This window comes from Pongo abelii, chromosome 2 (genome assembly GCF_028885655.2).
Source record: "Pongo abelii isolate AG06213 chromosome 2, NHGRI_mPonAbe1-v2.0_pri, whole genome shotgun sequence".
In the NCBI taxonomy this organism is placed as follows: Eukaryota; Metazoa; Chordata; class Mammalia; order Primates; family Hominidae; genus Pongo; species Pongo abelii.
In genome coordinates this window covers 188,583,682-188,598,828 of record NC_085928.1, presented here as the reverse complement: position 1 = coordinate 188,598,828, position 15,147 = coordinate 188,583,682, and the positions used below count along the sequence as shown (strand labels likewise).

Sequence of the window (15,147 nt, the reverse complement as noted above, 5' to 3'; positions counted from 1 at the left end):
TACAAAAATTAGCCGGGCATGGTGGCACACACCTGTAATCCCAGCTACTTGGGAGGCTGAGGCAGGAGAATCATTTGAACCCAGGAAGTGGAGATTGCAGTGAGCCAAGATTGTGCCACTTGACTCCAGCCTGGCTGGGTGACAGAGTGAGACTCCATCTCAATAAAAAGGCTAGTCACCAAAAGAGAAATACTGCAGAATACGTCTGGTATGAGGTATCTAGATTAGTCAAACTCACAGAAACAGAAAAGTAGAATGGTGGTTCCCAGGGGCTGGCAGAGGAGTGGGAGATGAGTTGTGTGTTTAATGGGTATAAAGTTTCAGTTTTGTAAGATGAAAAGGTTTTGGAAATTAGTTGTACAACAATGTGAATGTGCTTAATACTGTTGAACTGTATGCATAAAATGAATAATGAATACACATAAAAATAAAATTGTATGTATATATTACCACTTTTTTTTAAGAAAGTAAATGCACAAAATAAAAAAAGTCATGTGTAAGGACAATGAGTGTGAGGAACACAAAATACTTGAAATCTGGAATTGTGTGTTGCAATTTGTCATCAACATTTAATGTATATTGTTTTGATAGCACATACTTTTAAAAAATCCTGTAGCCTGGTGACTTTTTCTTTTTCCTGCTTTTTTAGTAGCTTGCCGTATAATTCCAAGCTATTCATCAATTAAGATTTCAGGAGCATCTTTATTGAATTAAATTAGAAACATAAATTCAACCATTCCTGATGTACTAAAATTTGATCTATATCACATTGAATTTTTGTCAGTTATTCTTTTTAATAGTAATTAAGCAAATATTTTTAAAAGCAAATTGAAAGCAAGTGTTCTACAACCTTTGCAGAAACTCCATAAAACCTTAGAGCTTTGGTGAACCACAGTTTGAAAATCACTGCTATAATACACTATGTTAATCTTCTACTTGGTTTTCATCCCTCTCGATCCACTCTCCACACATCTGCTGGACTTCTTTGTAAAACACAAAACTGACCTTGACATTCTTTGCTTAAACATCCTCTGCATAACTCCATCTCTGTAGCATAGTGGGGATCCCTGGCTGTCTGTGAGTAGCACTGAAAATTCCAACCTCAAGTCTATCCGCAAACCAAATAAATCAAATATTTTGGGATGAGTTCTGAATATATTTCAAAAACTCCTGAAGTGTAGTGTGCAGCAAGAATGAAGAATGACTGATTTGGAGGGGAGTGCACACACACCTTAATATGACACATAAGAGCTTCAAGATTTGATCTTTCCCCAGTCATGCGTAACTTCAACATGGCCCTACACATGGATCAAATGAGGTCCCTGGTCACGTGTGCACTCTAACCCTTTCCTGCTTGCTCAGGTTGCTCCCCCTGGGTCTGGCCTTCTTTGTTACAACCCCTGAGAGTCCATCTTGACAACACAGCTCAAACATCACCAGTTCCATGCTGGTTCCTTCTTTCCTTTGTCCCTCCTTCCCCCTTTCTTCTAACCGGTGAATAAACTCTACTGTAATCATAGCTTTCTTTCTAAAAAACAAATCTCTCTCCCTGTTTGGTTCATTATTGATGTGAATTACTGGGAAAAGTTTCCTTACCAGAATGAGTACATAAATGAATGAGTGAATGAGTGAACAAATAAATAAATAAACAAACAGAATACCTATTAGCTTGCTAAGAAATCTGGTCACTCTATTTCTATATAACAATTCATGTTCTCTAGTGCTTTACAGACCTTTATTGTCTGTAATTTGCATCCAGAAAAGTGCTGCTACTTCGCTATCTCTTGGCTGGATTCAAACCTGGAGTTCTCTACAAATCCCAAGCTCATCCCACCAAACACTTTTATATACGGAACTACTCCCCAGTTTAGAGAGTTTAGAGGTTAAGATGGAGTGGTTATAGCAAAATGGTCAGGTACCTGACTGAGCTCATGTAGCAAGTTTTGAGGCTGGTTTTAAACTCATTAGAAACTTTGAAGTCTGTATTTCTTGTTTTTTTTTTTTTTGTCCTGCATTTTCCTTAATTCTTTATCATCAAACTGTTTTCTAACAGTTTAAAAATCTGAGTTCTTATTAAGGCTCCATGTTTCACTTTTCCAGCCATTTCTTCCTCCCACCCCAGTTTTTTAACTTTTGAGATATTTAAGAGCCAACACAAAAGAAGAAGGTGTAGCCAAGGAGATTACCAACAGGGCCACTTTTTACTATCATAACTCGGTCAGAGAGGAAAAGATGGAAATAACCATCTAAATATCTTGCCTATAACCTTGTCAAACACAACCCATGGTAGTTAGGAAAACGAATGGTGAGGAGCACATCATTTGAGTATATTTGTGTGAAATTATTGACATTATGATACTTGAGCACCTCCAGTATTTCTGCTTCAGGAGTCTTAATGCAATTCATGGTGAATGATGTGTTTGTTGTATCACTGCGTCAGTAAATGGAAAAGACAATGTGACTTTGTTCCCATTCATGCTTTGCATGCCAGTTTTATCCCAAGTGAAACCTTCTCTTTGATTATTCAATGGGCCTAGCTGTGCAAACTCAGTGTTGTGCACATTTCATGAGGAATGAAGCTAGGGAGAGGCAAGTGGCTTTTAGATGCCTGCACACTTATAAGTGAGCTTTACTTTTCCCAATGGCTGTGTCCTATGGGTCACCTTCTCCTTCATAATGATGATATCTGGAAATAAACTTTAAACTAGACATTAATGTAATGGTTATTGAGCTGTACATTGTGTATCTTTGTACCTATTAACATCACAATCAACATAGCATTCCAGAGTGCCCCACAATCATAATTCATTAACAAGGCAATGATTTTCAACTGGCTGAGGAGCTCCTTTATGATATGATAAAAACCCATTATAGAAAAGAGGCATAAGAATGTCAGGGTGTGAATTAAATTTCTCCCCATGATGCCTGTTTAAGTCAGGTAGCTTGAGACTGTGCATTACTAACCCTGTTCTTTTATGAGTCTCCTCAGCATGCATGGCATCTGCGTGGAGAAGAGCAGCAGGCACACCTGTGAAGGCTGAACCTCAGGATGGAAACTCCACCCACCCTCTTCTCTCCTCTCCAGCCATATGCCACATAGAAACCTTAAATGTGAAGCAGACAACGGATTGGATGTATTAACTGAAAGAGGTTCTCCAATAAATTATATCTTTTAGTTTTGGTGGAGATTTATGGGTCCTGTTTGAGAGACAGATTTAGTGTCTGGTACAAAATTGAATCTCTTGCCTTTTAGAAACATAGAAGTTTCTTTCAATCAGGCTGTTGTAAAGATATCTCATTCATTCCTGGACTTCACTAATTGTATCAGGGTTTGGCAATCCCTGGGTGGGAGGTGGAGGTTGGTGGGAATGTGGGGCTAGAAGATGGGAGAGGACCATGGAAAAACTTGACTCTTTTAAGGCAGAAAGAAGAAGCAAATTAATCTCATCCAGAGAATGAAGTAGACTACAGTTTGGCTCATGTTTGATATTGTCTTATGGAAAGTAGCAAAGGGTCATGATGAGGGGAGGTAGTAGTGTAATTAGGGAAAGCTTGGACTTTGGATTTATATGTTCATTGAATTCATATCCCAACTCTTCCAATTATTAGTAGCTTTGTGATCATAGGAAAGAATGTTTTAGTTTTTCTGAGTTTGTTCTCTCATTTTTAAAATAGAAAAATAATGCCTTTCTAATATGATTGTTGTGCAGCTTAGAGAATATGAGCAAAGGCCAAGTGTGTATAAAAGTATAAAATCAATGATATATGTTCTTATTCTGAACTATCATTATTGAGGATAGGTTATTAAGATTGAAAATAAATCATCTGCAACTGGATGCATGGGAATGTGTGAGTAGGACTCAGAAATTTAGTTAACAAAAGGAAAGCATCCAAGGGATTAAGATTGAAGAGCAAGATAAAATGTTAATGTGTTGGCATCTATGGGAACACATCTCAAATCAAAGGTGGCAAGAGCTAAGTGGGTGAGGTAGATGAGTGGAAGGTGCCTTTCAAGCTGAGTCCAGACACATTCTTGGGGTCATCATTCTCCTCCCTTTCAGTGCTTCTTCGGAAATCTCAAGATCCCCTGCCTGAGGGTGTCTAGTGATTAAACCCAGATCCACACACAGAGCATCTGACCTACTGAATGGTGCCCAGTAAAGACAATTTATTTCCTTAGTCTTCAATTTGAAATGTAAAAAAGACCTATACTACTTGTCATCCTGTGCCATTTATTGGATTGGCAGCTGTATTAGTCAGTTCTCACGCTGCTAATAAAGACATACCCGAGACTGGGTAATTTATAAAGGAAAGAGGTTTAATTGACTCACAGCTCAGTATGGCTGGGGAGGCCTCAGGAAACTTACAATTATGGTGGAAGGGGAAGCAAACACATCCTTTTTCACATGGCAGCAGGAAGGAGAATAAATGCCCAGCTAATGGGGAAGCCCCTTATAAAAACCACCAGATCTCGTTAGCACTAACTCACTACCATGAGAACAAGATGGGGGAACTGCCCCCCATGATTCAATTATCACCACCTGGTCCCTCCCACAACACATGGGGATTATGGGAACTGCAACTCAAGATAAGATTTGGATGGAGACACAGCCAAACCATATCAGCAGCTAAGGATGAGCAGGACCTCGGGCTTTTCAGAAAGATGACAAGTTGAAGAGGAGCAGGCACTTGGACTACCAGGATTCAAACCATGATGACCCATTTCTCAACTCAAGTAAATCACTTCACCTCCTGAGCCTTAGTTTCTCAAAATTTAAATCACGGATGATAACACTGACCTGCCTAGTATTTGGATGTCATGAGGTTCAAAGTCAAACAGAGATAATGGATGATAAAGCACACTGGAAACTGTTAGCTATCATGTGAGGATGTGACAAATTTTTAATATGCTGAAATACCTCTTTTAGCAGTGATAGCCATCTAACAGTTGACAGCCTCATCGTGTTGATGTATTGATTTTTTTTTTTTTTGCAAATACTGTATATGGCCAGTAAGGCATGGAATAATAAGACGTTAGTAATTCAATATTCAAACAGATAATTGTATGCCCATGTCTATATTAGCCTCATGAATAACTTCATTAGTAGTGTGTCATTGGAAACAAGAATTGCAAACAGATTTTTCATAAGAGAATATGGTGAAGAATGAAATCTCTCTAATGATACTCATATGAGACTTTAGCATTGTTGTGCAAGTTGGGGTCTCAGTATTATTCATTCATTTATTCATTTCACATTTTTAGTGCTTTTTATGTGTTAACATTCCTCTTTTTTATCTATACTCACTTATAAATAATGCTTATATGTTGACAACTTCTGAGTTAATTTATCTAGATGCAGCCTCCCCCTTGAATTCCAGACTAAAACATCCAATTGTCTACAAGGCATCCTGACTTGAGTGTCTAATAAGCATCTCAATTCAACATTTCCAAGATTGAACTTCTAATTTGCTCCTATTCTCTGCAAACATGCTCTTTCTATTCTATCTCAGTAAATGGCTACTTCAATTTTCCAATTCCTTTGACCCCAAACATGGGGGTCATCTTTGATTTCTTCATTCTGTCACACCTACATCAATTCACCAGCAAATCCTATTGCTTCTAGTTTCAAAACACATCCAGAATCTGGCAACTTCCCATCATCTTCACTGCTTCCACACTAATTTCTTGCTCAGGTTAATGTAATTTCTTCCTAATTGGTCTCTCTGCTTTTGCTCTTCTCACACTTCTCACTCTCACAGACATTCTCACCATGGAAGCCAGAGTGAGCCTTTAAAATACAAAACAGATCATACCAATTATTTGCTAGAATCCTTCCAGTGACATTCCATATTACTCAAAGCATAAGGTCCTACATGATCTGCCTCATCTTCTGTCTGCCACCTAATCTCCTAATAGTCTTCCCTTCACTCACTTTACTCTTGCCTCAGTGCTGTCTTCCTGATATTCCTCAAATATGCCAGGCACACTTGGGTAGGTAAGGAGGGAGGGAGGGAAGAGGGCATACCAGAAGAACAAAATAGCATTTTCAAAGTGATGGCTCTCAAAGAACTTGCCTGCTTGGAATTTCAGTCCCTCTGGGGTCATGCAGACATGATTAGAGATAAAGGCTTAGTCAGGTAATGAATGGTCTGGTATGCCGTGGCCAAGAGGTTGGACTTTATCCAATAGGTAAAGAGTAGCAAAAAAAGAGTTTCAAGCAGAAGGCTGACATAATCAGACTTGCATTTTAAGAATCTAGGGTGGAGATGTATTGAAAGGAGAAGGATGACCTGTTGGAAGGACATTGCAGTAACACGGGAAAGAGACACAAAAGCCCAATCTAAGGCCGGGGAATTGGTAGTAGATAGAGATGGGAGGTGATTAGGTCATTCCAGGAAGTGAAACATGCCATATTATGGATATTAAATAACTATTGGTCAACAAAATAAGCATTGGTCAAAATCAATAGAATAAAACTTTGTCACCAGTTAGTTTTCAGAGTAGATTGTAGTGGGGAGAATTCAGCTCAAGGACTCCAAAACCACTTTGAAATCAGTTTACAAAATTTAACTTATCCAATGAAAAAGTGGACTCATAAAAGTCAAATCATGTCTTTTGATGCAGTATTCTCTAGCTAGACTCTGTGGCGTGTTTAATTGTGGATTTCAAGATGCATTTCATTTGATTAGTCCCTGTAGAAGGAACTGAGTCAGGTGATATATGACTTCTTACTGGTTTGCTTATTTTATTAGACACTTATTTCATTTCTGGTACTTGTTCCCAGACGTATGATTTTCCATTTTACACGTCATAAATATATACATAAATATTTTAAAAGTTTCTGTTTCTACAGGTTGAATATGTGCCATATAATGGAAAATAGCTCTAAAAGTACCTAGGTAATAAACTGCTCTGGCTTCCAAGCTTAAGTTAACTTAAAACTCGAGAATGGCCTGTTAGTTGGCAGGACCCATAGAGATCATCTACAACATCCCACTCCCCAGCACCAGAGCCCCCTTCCCTCTGCTCCTACTTTATTTTTTAAAAAAAGAAATTGAGGGGTAAAAGAACTTGTCAAACTTTATACCTTTAGTGGCCAAAACATTTGGAATATTAAATGGTGTTTTCTGAGGCCATATTAAAGCAAAAGAGTCACACGAAGAAAGAAAACGACTTCAGTGTGTATTATGCTAACAAACCGGGCCCTTCTCACAGAAATTCTGGTTCCATAGAAACCTTCACTTTAAAAAAATACCTCACTGCAGTGATGCTAATGTAGACGGTCTATGTGCCATACTTTAAGAATGACTCCCAAAAACAAAATAAGCAGGCACAAACCAGGAGTTTACCAAAGCATATAGACCTACCAGAACTTTAGAGACAATAGTATAACCCAGATTACAGGTTAACAGATACTACTTCTCTCTCAACATCTCTTTTTATGGAAAACACACATAGCACACATAGGCTGTCATAGAGCCCTTTGTGGCTGATTTCAACATAGCATAATAATTGCAAATACAGTTATCCCTTTTCAGTCATTTGTGTATCAAGCCCTCCTGATTTTGATGCATTACACATATGCATCATTCCTTACGAGAGTGTGAGATAACCATAAGTATTAAATGATGTCTTTGTCCTCAGTGGACCTCTGGCTTAGGAAAACAGATGTGGTTGCTCTCTTGTGGGAGGCAGAAGCTCATCTGTATTACCTTCGTGTTCCACCTGCACTCTTACATTCCCATAGTCTGAAATAATGCAGTCAAACTGTGCCTTTCAGGAATGCTTTGTTTGAGGGCTAAGGGTGAGAGATCACACATTATGTAGCCTGAACATGATTTACAACTGCTGGTGTGATTAAGATAATTCAGACCATCCATAAATATTGCCAGTAATAGCAAAGAAGAAAATCCTATGGAAAGCAATATATGCTACAGATATGAAGGGCAAGTACTCTTTTGCCCTCGCATAGAAAGATACAAACTTGAACTGAGTTATTATAAAAATTCACATTGGGCTAAAACTGACACTAGGAATCATCTTGTTCAGTAATTTTCACCAAAAAGAAAAAACATTGGTGGCAGAATCCTGTTTTCAAACAAAGTTTTATATAGAACCCTAAAAAAAAATAAAGGCAGAGCTGCCCTCAATGAAGCCAGGGGAGCAGGAAAAAGCTGAGCCCGATCTTTTCAACCTGTGGACTGACCGACCTGATATTCTACATCAGAGTCCCAGGGTTTCACAGGAAAGCACTATGACCAAAGATGTTAAGGGATTTGCCTATAGCAAGAAGGGCTGGAGTCTTCAAGTTAAACTTAGGAGTCCGGGGACCAGCCCTTATTCTCTGAAGGCCAAGCTGCCTCTCACTCCTTGATACAGATGCCAGATTATAAAAACACACCATCAGCAATGGAGGTCCCAATGGCATCTATAGCCTCTTTATAGTCATGTGACAGTCTGGCTGAGTGCCTCCTTCTTCAATGTGGGTTTCTTTGGGGAAGATTAATTTAAAGCAATGAGAGACGGGGAGTGCTACCTCCTCCTGAGAAGGCTTGGGGATGAGCAGGAGAAAAGTTTTTAAGAAAATGGAAACCATGAGTTCCTCATTTATGCATGTTTTGAATCTTACTGGGTACAGCACTTGGTTCTAGAAAAAGACAGAATGAGCCCTGAAGAAGGGAAAAGCAATGAAAACCTAGTGATCTATGCAATGAAAGACAAGGAATGTGAAACAGTCAGCTCTTTCTTTTGGCAAACTCATGTATATGCTGATTCCTCTAATGAGTATTTATTAATCTTAACCATTGAGTATTGATTATATACAGGGATATTTGGGATTTTTTTTTATTGGCGTCCTCAGATCTATGGATTAACTATGAGAGGGTGAGAATTACTTTAAATAAAGACCTATCAAAATGTGGCTTATGAAATATTAGCTTCCTCTCCATTGCAGATTACACCATTTTGTTTTACAAGTTTCCTGGGCCAAATTCTGAAGTAACTCGCTTTCAGTCACTAATCTGTGCTTTGTATTTTAGTGGCTCATGGATCATGCAACATAATAAAAAACATTGAAATGAAATTAGTAGACTTGCTTTCTCTTTCATTCAAATAGGAGGAAATGTTGGGGGGTAAAAGAATTTACCAGTCCTGCTCCAAAATTGTAATTGCAGTAGGATCCTAACTCTACGTTAAAAAGTGATTAAAGTATTATATAAAAGTAGAGTCGTGGAGGGCCTGGGCACTGGCATGATACACTCAATCATGACCAGTCATGATGTACTCTTAGTTTGAGTAGTGTTTTCTCCAACTACAAGCTGTATGGCTCAAGGCAAGTTACTTAACTGTTCTGTGCATTAATCTCAACCATAGATAAGAGATACTAGTAGTGCCTACTTTGTAGCATTGATGAGGATTAAACAAGATAATGCATACAGCTCTTGGAGAAGTATCTGGAATATACAAAGTGCCCAATAAATGTCAGCTATTATTATTTCCAAGTGGTTGGACAATGAGTGATTTTTTTCCCTTAATTTTTTAAAAAAAGTTAATGCAATCATGTTATATGTTACATTATGACAGAAACTAAAGTCATAAATACAAAACAAAAAGTAAAAATTTTTGAAATTTGAAAATGTTGAAAGGCTCTCTTTTTTTTCTCTAAATCCAATGTCAACTAAGATAAGGTTCAATTTTTGAGTGGAATAGTGTGTATATGAAGGGGAGAAAAATGGATAAAAAGTGTACAGATAAAATTTTTCTACCCAATCTTTTTGGAAATACCCATTCTCCCTCCTTTCTTCTCAATGAATATTTGTCACTATGACCTTCCAGCACCAAATAAGAGAGAGAAGGAAGGAGGATAAGAGGAAGAAGATGAATAAAAATGGTTAGATGCAATTTTTCTGGTTAAACCTTCCCAAATCTCAATGGAATAACATTTTAGTCTCATACCAAACCTTACCTCTCACTGTCATACTTTTGGGCCAGTAATTTTAAGTGTATTGTTATGGATATAGATCTGACTTGATCTCATCTTACATGGTAGGCCATTAAAAAAAATTCCCAGCTCAGGGTGAACAATTTAAAATGTTATGACTTTCTTTAGGGGATTGCAGAATAGAGTTTTAAGATCTCACTTTTACCTGGTCTTGCCACTTCAGTGAATTAACCCACAAGTGTTTATTGAATGGTTAATTACTCTGGGTCCAAAGTTTTAAAACTTTGTCTAGGACAGGTCACTACCCTTCCAAATGGCCTCACACAATCTCTTTTCAAATGTGAGGGAGCCCTGGATGGGATCAGGCTGAAATAAATCTATTGTCAAGGAGTTTGAGACCAGCATAGGCAACACAGCAAGGGCCTGGTTTCTACAAAAATATTTAAAAATTTGTCAGGTGTGGTGGCACACACTTGTAGTCCTAGCTACTTGGAAGGCTGAGGCTGGAGGATTGCTTGAGCCCAGGAGTTCGAGGCTACAGTGGGCTATGATCACACTACTGCATTATAGCTTGCGTGAAAGATCAAGACCTTATCTCAAAAACAAACAAACAAACAACAAAAAAACACAACCTCCCCCTCCCCACCCAAGACAAAAACCAAAACCATGGTGTGAGTCCCTATGATCTGCTGGTTATTTCTGAGACACCATAATTGGGAATTAGGAAGTGGGGTGTGGAGACAGATCTCATTGAATTAGCACCGGCTGTGGTGTTTGCATGTGAGCTCAGGCAGAACCAAACGTGCTAACAAAATTCAGTGATTTTACAATGCACCTAGTGTTTCTGTCAGAAATTTGGGCTCCGCAAACCTGCTATTTTCTAATTGGAGGGCTTGGAAGGGGGAAGCTGAGCTGTTAGAACGTTGGGGTAAAAACCCATTACATTTATTTGATAATGATTATATGTTTTAGGTAATTTTCTATTTAGATAAACCTGCCCTTCTTTTTAGTGAAGAGTCTTTTTTAAGGCCATAGAAGATGGTTTAAAAAAGCAACCCTACTAAGTATTTAGTGTTTGAGTTAAGCCTGAGGGGAATCACTTCATTCACATAGGCTCTGTGAAACCACTTAATAGCTGTGTGACCTCAACAGTCATTAGCTGTTGAGCATTTTCTTTGCGCCAGGTCCTTGCTCCTTGTTTGATATCCATTATCTCATAAATTACTCACAATAGTCCTTTGAATGGCCCCTCTCATTTTCTCCATGAGGAGCCTGAGGCTTAGAGTACTGTGGTAATTGCCCAAGGTTTTGTAAGTGGTGTAATGATGCTGGGTAGCTGGGTTCAGTGTCTTCAAACGGAAGTCGTAATAGCTACCTCCCAGAGTGGCTGTCAGGAATACACCTATATGTATACATGTTTATATACAATATGTGATATCCACACATATATACATATGATGTTTATGAATATAGATAAAAATTAAATTAAAAATTATGTATATACCCACACACATATATGCATGTATGTGTGTATCTGGTACATGAGAAACATTTGATAAATAGCATTATATCAACAGAGATCACCTTTCTACAATGAGAAACTTGCTTCTGTAGAGGAATATATAGACATGACACAGGTGAGAAGTAAATGAAGAAGCTTTCATTTGAGGCTTGCTAACACTCTCTTAAGGCAGAGTTTTAATTACTTTCTCCCATCTCCCTGCTTAAAGTTCCCTGAAAATTGTAAATCTCCCACTAGTTAAATGAATTATACACTAATAGGACTCTTTTGCTTCCACCTTGGGTAATGGTGACAGAGCTTTTAACCTCTGATTGGAATGATGCCTTTTTTTCGCATGGGACCTCTCTCTGATAGGCTACGAGCTTCTTAAAGGGAGGGTCGATCTGGTCAATGAAGTCCTTGACAAAGTGCCTGATGTTGTACAGGTGCTCTGTTACCTGCCATCCCTTAGTAGGTCAGAAAGAGCCTCTGATAAAAAAGATTACTATGCAGCCATAAAAAATGAAAAATGATGAGTTCATGTCCTTTGTAGGGACATGGGTGAAGCTGGAAACCATCATTCTCAGCAGACTATCGCAAGGACAAAAAACCAAACACCGCATGTTCTCACTCATAGGTGGGAATTGAACAATGAGAACACTGGACACAGGAAGGGGAACATCACACACTGGGGCCTGTTGTGGGGTGGGGGGAGGGGAGAAGGATAGCATTAGGAGATATACCTAATGTTAAATGATGAGTTAATGGGTGCAGCACACCAACATGGTACATGTATACATATGTAACAAACCTGCACGTTGTGCACATGTACCCTAAAACTTGAAGTATAATAATAATAATAATAAAAGATTACTGGCTCACGTCTGTAATCCCAGCACTTTGGGAGGCCGAGGTGGGCGGATCACCTGAGATTGTGAGTTTGAGACCAGCCTGACCAACATGGTAAAACCCCATCTCTACTAAAAATACAACAACAACAAAAAAACCCCCCAAAATTAGCTGGGCGTGGCGGCACATGCCTGTAATCCCAGCTACCCTGGAGGCTGAGGCAGGAGAATCGCTTGAACCCAGGAGGCGGAGGTTGCAGTGAGCCGAGATGGCACCATCGCACTCCAGCCTGGGCAACAAGAGGGGAACCCCGTCTCAAAAAAAAAAAATTACAGGAAAAGATAATCAATCTCCTGAGTTCTGTTTATTGGGGGAGAAAGGTCCTTGGACTCCAGGGGTCCTTCTTCCACCCTCTGTTTCCCAACACTTCCCCAGCCTTAGGTCAGCCTAGGATAATCCATTTCTGCTGGAACATTTATTAGGGATTATCTAGTAAAAATGAATAAATGAAGATATCTTAAAAAGATATTCTCTAGTAGATTGGAAAATGTAGTATAAAAGCTGAAGAAGTTAGGAACAATTTAATAACAAAAGAGGAATAGATAAATAGACCCAGAGAGCAGAATAGAGTTCAAACCATGTCCTCTTCCCCAATTACTATGTTCACACCATAAATGTGGCATTTTGAATCAGTAAAGGAAGAAGAGACTATTTTATTACATATATTTAGAGAAAAATAAAAGTATATTCCTCCTTGGTATTCAAAAGGTGGTTTTAATCCACATTTTAGTCTGGGTGGATTAAAAAATTTAAACATAAAAAACAATATTGTACTACAAAAAGTATAAGAAAATAGTTTTATAATCTTGACATCAAACTGAGAAACCACAAGATAAAAGATTGGCATTTTGGGCCGGGCATAGTGGTTCACGCCTGTAATCCCAGCACTTTGGGAGGCCCAGGTGGGCAGATCACCTGAGGTCAGGAGTTCGAGACAAGCCTGACCAACACGGTGAAACCCTGTCTCTACTAAAAATACAAAAATTAGCCAGGCGTGGTGGCACGTGCCTGTAATCCCAGCTACTCAGGAGGCTGAGGCAGGAGAATGGCTTGAACCCGGGAGGCGGAGGTTGCAGTGAGCTGAGATTGTGCCACTGCACTCCAGTCTGGTGACGGAGCGAGACTCAGTCTCAAAAAGAAAAAAAAAAAAAAAAAAAGAAAGAAAAGAAAAGAAAAGAAAAGTGCTCTCTCCCCACTTCCTTCTATTCTTCTGAAAAAAAATTATGACAGACTGTTTTCAAAAAGTAAATTTTAAAGACACAAGATTTATTTTATGCTAAAATGTAATGCTGACTAAAAGAGCTCATCTTTAGACTTCCTGACGTGCTTGATTTGTTACCACAATTACTTCTTTCTTTTTTTTCCTGTCCAGTGGCATATCACAAAATTTCTTTTTAATTTGGCTCTCTGCTGGTGTTTGCAGCTGGAAATTATTTCCACCTCCTGCTTAGGTCAAGGGAAAGTCAAAGATGGAAGGAATCTTAGAATTCATCTAGTCAAATCCTCCATCCTAAACTTGAATTCCTTCCACAAAATCCTCTCTTGACACATCCATGGGCTTATCCCATTTGCCCCAGCTTGTGTAAACGAGGCAAAGAGCAAGAGACAGGGTAGAGAAACAGCAAAAGGGGAGCAGTGGCTGTTTCTGCACCTCACAATCTTACTAAGTTTTCTATACGACTCTACCATACAGGAAAAATACTCAAAGATTGTTTTATCAAAGGCCTTACCTTCTGTTCTACCACACACACTAACTAATAAACTTACATGGCAGTGTGCGAACATTAATGAGAATGAATCACTCCTAAATTATCAGCTCACATTATCATATAAATGATCACTTCTATTTTCTCTCCCAATAGTGCTATAATCTCTAATAAAGCAGTTTATACATGTTTTAAGTGAGACTACAGTGCCCTAGAAAACTAGCATTATATTGCTTTGTTAATAAAAATGCAAAACTACTCAGGCAGCTTTTATCAGATGCCTAAGTCTCTGGATCAAGCCCAAGTCAGCCCACCCTACATCTGGAAGAAAAGCAAGTCAGACTGAACCCTGAACACAGTGTTACAGGAAGTATCCCAGGCTTGGTATATTCAAATACCCAGATAAGATTGCTGATGATGGAATCTGTTTCCAGCCCTGTCTCTCTCCCCTTCCCAACCCTAAAAATTTCTGTTATTAGAATTTGGGGGTCTAGTAGCAAAAGTAAGTGGAAAACAATGATCCTACCTTTGATGCATTGTGGCCATGATACGGACCATGAAAAAGAAGTTCTCCAGTCTAGTGAAAGGGATGGTTAATATAATAACTTGGACTTAAATGAAGCCGATTGGCTCTGTAGGAACACAAAAGAAATGACCCTGTGGGAGTAAAACAGACCTTTGTAAATTTCATCATGCATCATGTGGGACAAAAGAGCCACTGAAATTCGAGTTTGTACAAATGTATTATGATGATGCTGTTTTCAACAAGTTCTGCCAAAGTCTGAAAAACACAAGCGTTTCTAGAGTCGCTATTTGCCGGGAGAATAATCTGCTTTCTGTTTGCAGAAATCTAAGTGAAGGAAAGAGGATTCTGTCCAGGGAGTTTTAATTTGACCCAAAACCTTGATCAGATGACTTTTCTGTAGATCCTTCTCTTAGTCTGTCAAGAAGAGCGCTGCTGCTGAAGCCAAAAACATTGGCAGATAAACTCCTTCTTAGAAGAAAGAACATTGTAGATAGGTGCACACAAATACAATATGTAAACAATGGCTATGCCTCCGATGGTTTCTGTTTGTTTTTTGAGGGTGAT

At 38.8% G+C, this 15,147-nt stretch overlaps 1 protein-coding gene across 3 annotated transcripts in view; it reads right to left on the bottom strand.

The window, feature by feature from the left end:
* The window catches only part of KCNMB2 (potassium calcium-activated channel subfamily M regulatory beta subunit 2), a 303,117-nt gene that overhangs the window by 239,686 nt on the left and 48,284 nt on the right, over nucleotides 1-15,147 (bottom strand). The window contains exon 2 of one of the 3 annotated variants that reach the window (XM_054553019.2): nucleotides 14,584-14,714. The exons of the other annotated variants lie outside the window; for them this stretch is intronic. Within the exon in view, the coding sequence (XP_054408994.1) occupies nucleotides 14,584-14,615 (32 nt within the window). The 5' untranslated portion in view covers nucleotides 14,616-14,714. The remainder of the gene's footprint in view (nucleotides 1-14,583; nucleotides 14,715-15,147) is intronic. 3 annotated transcript variants of the gene reach the window in all.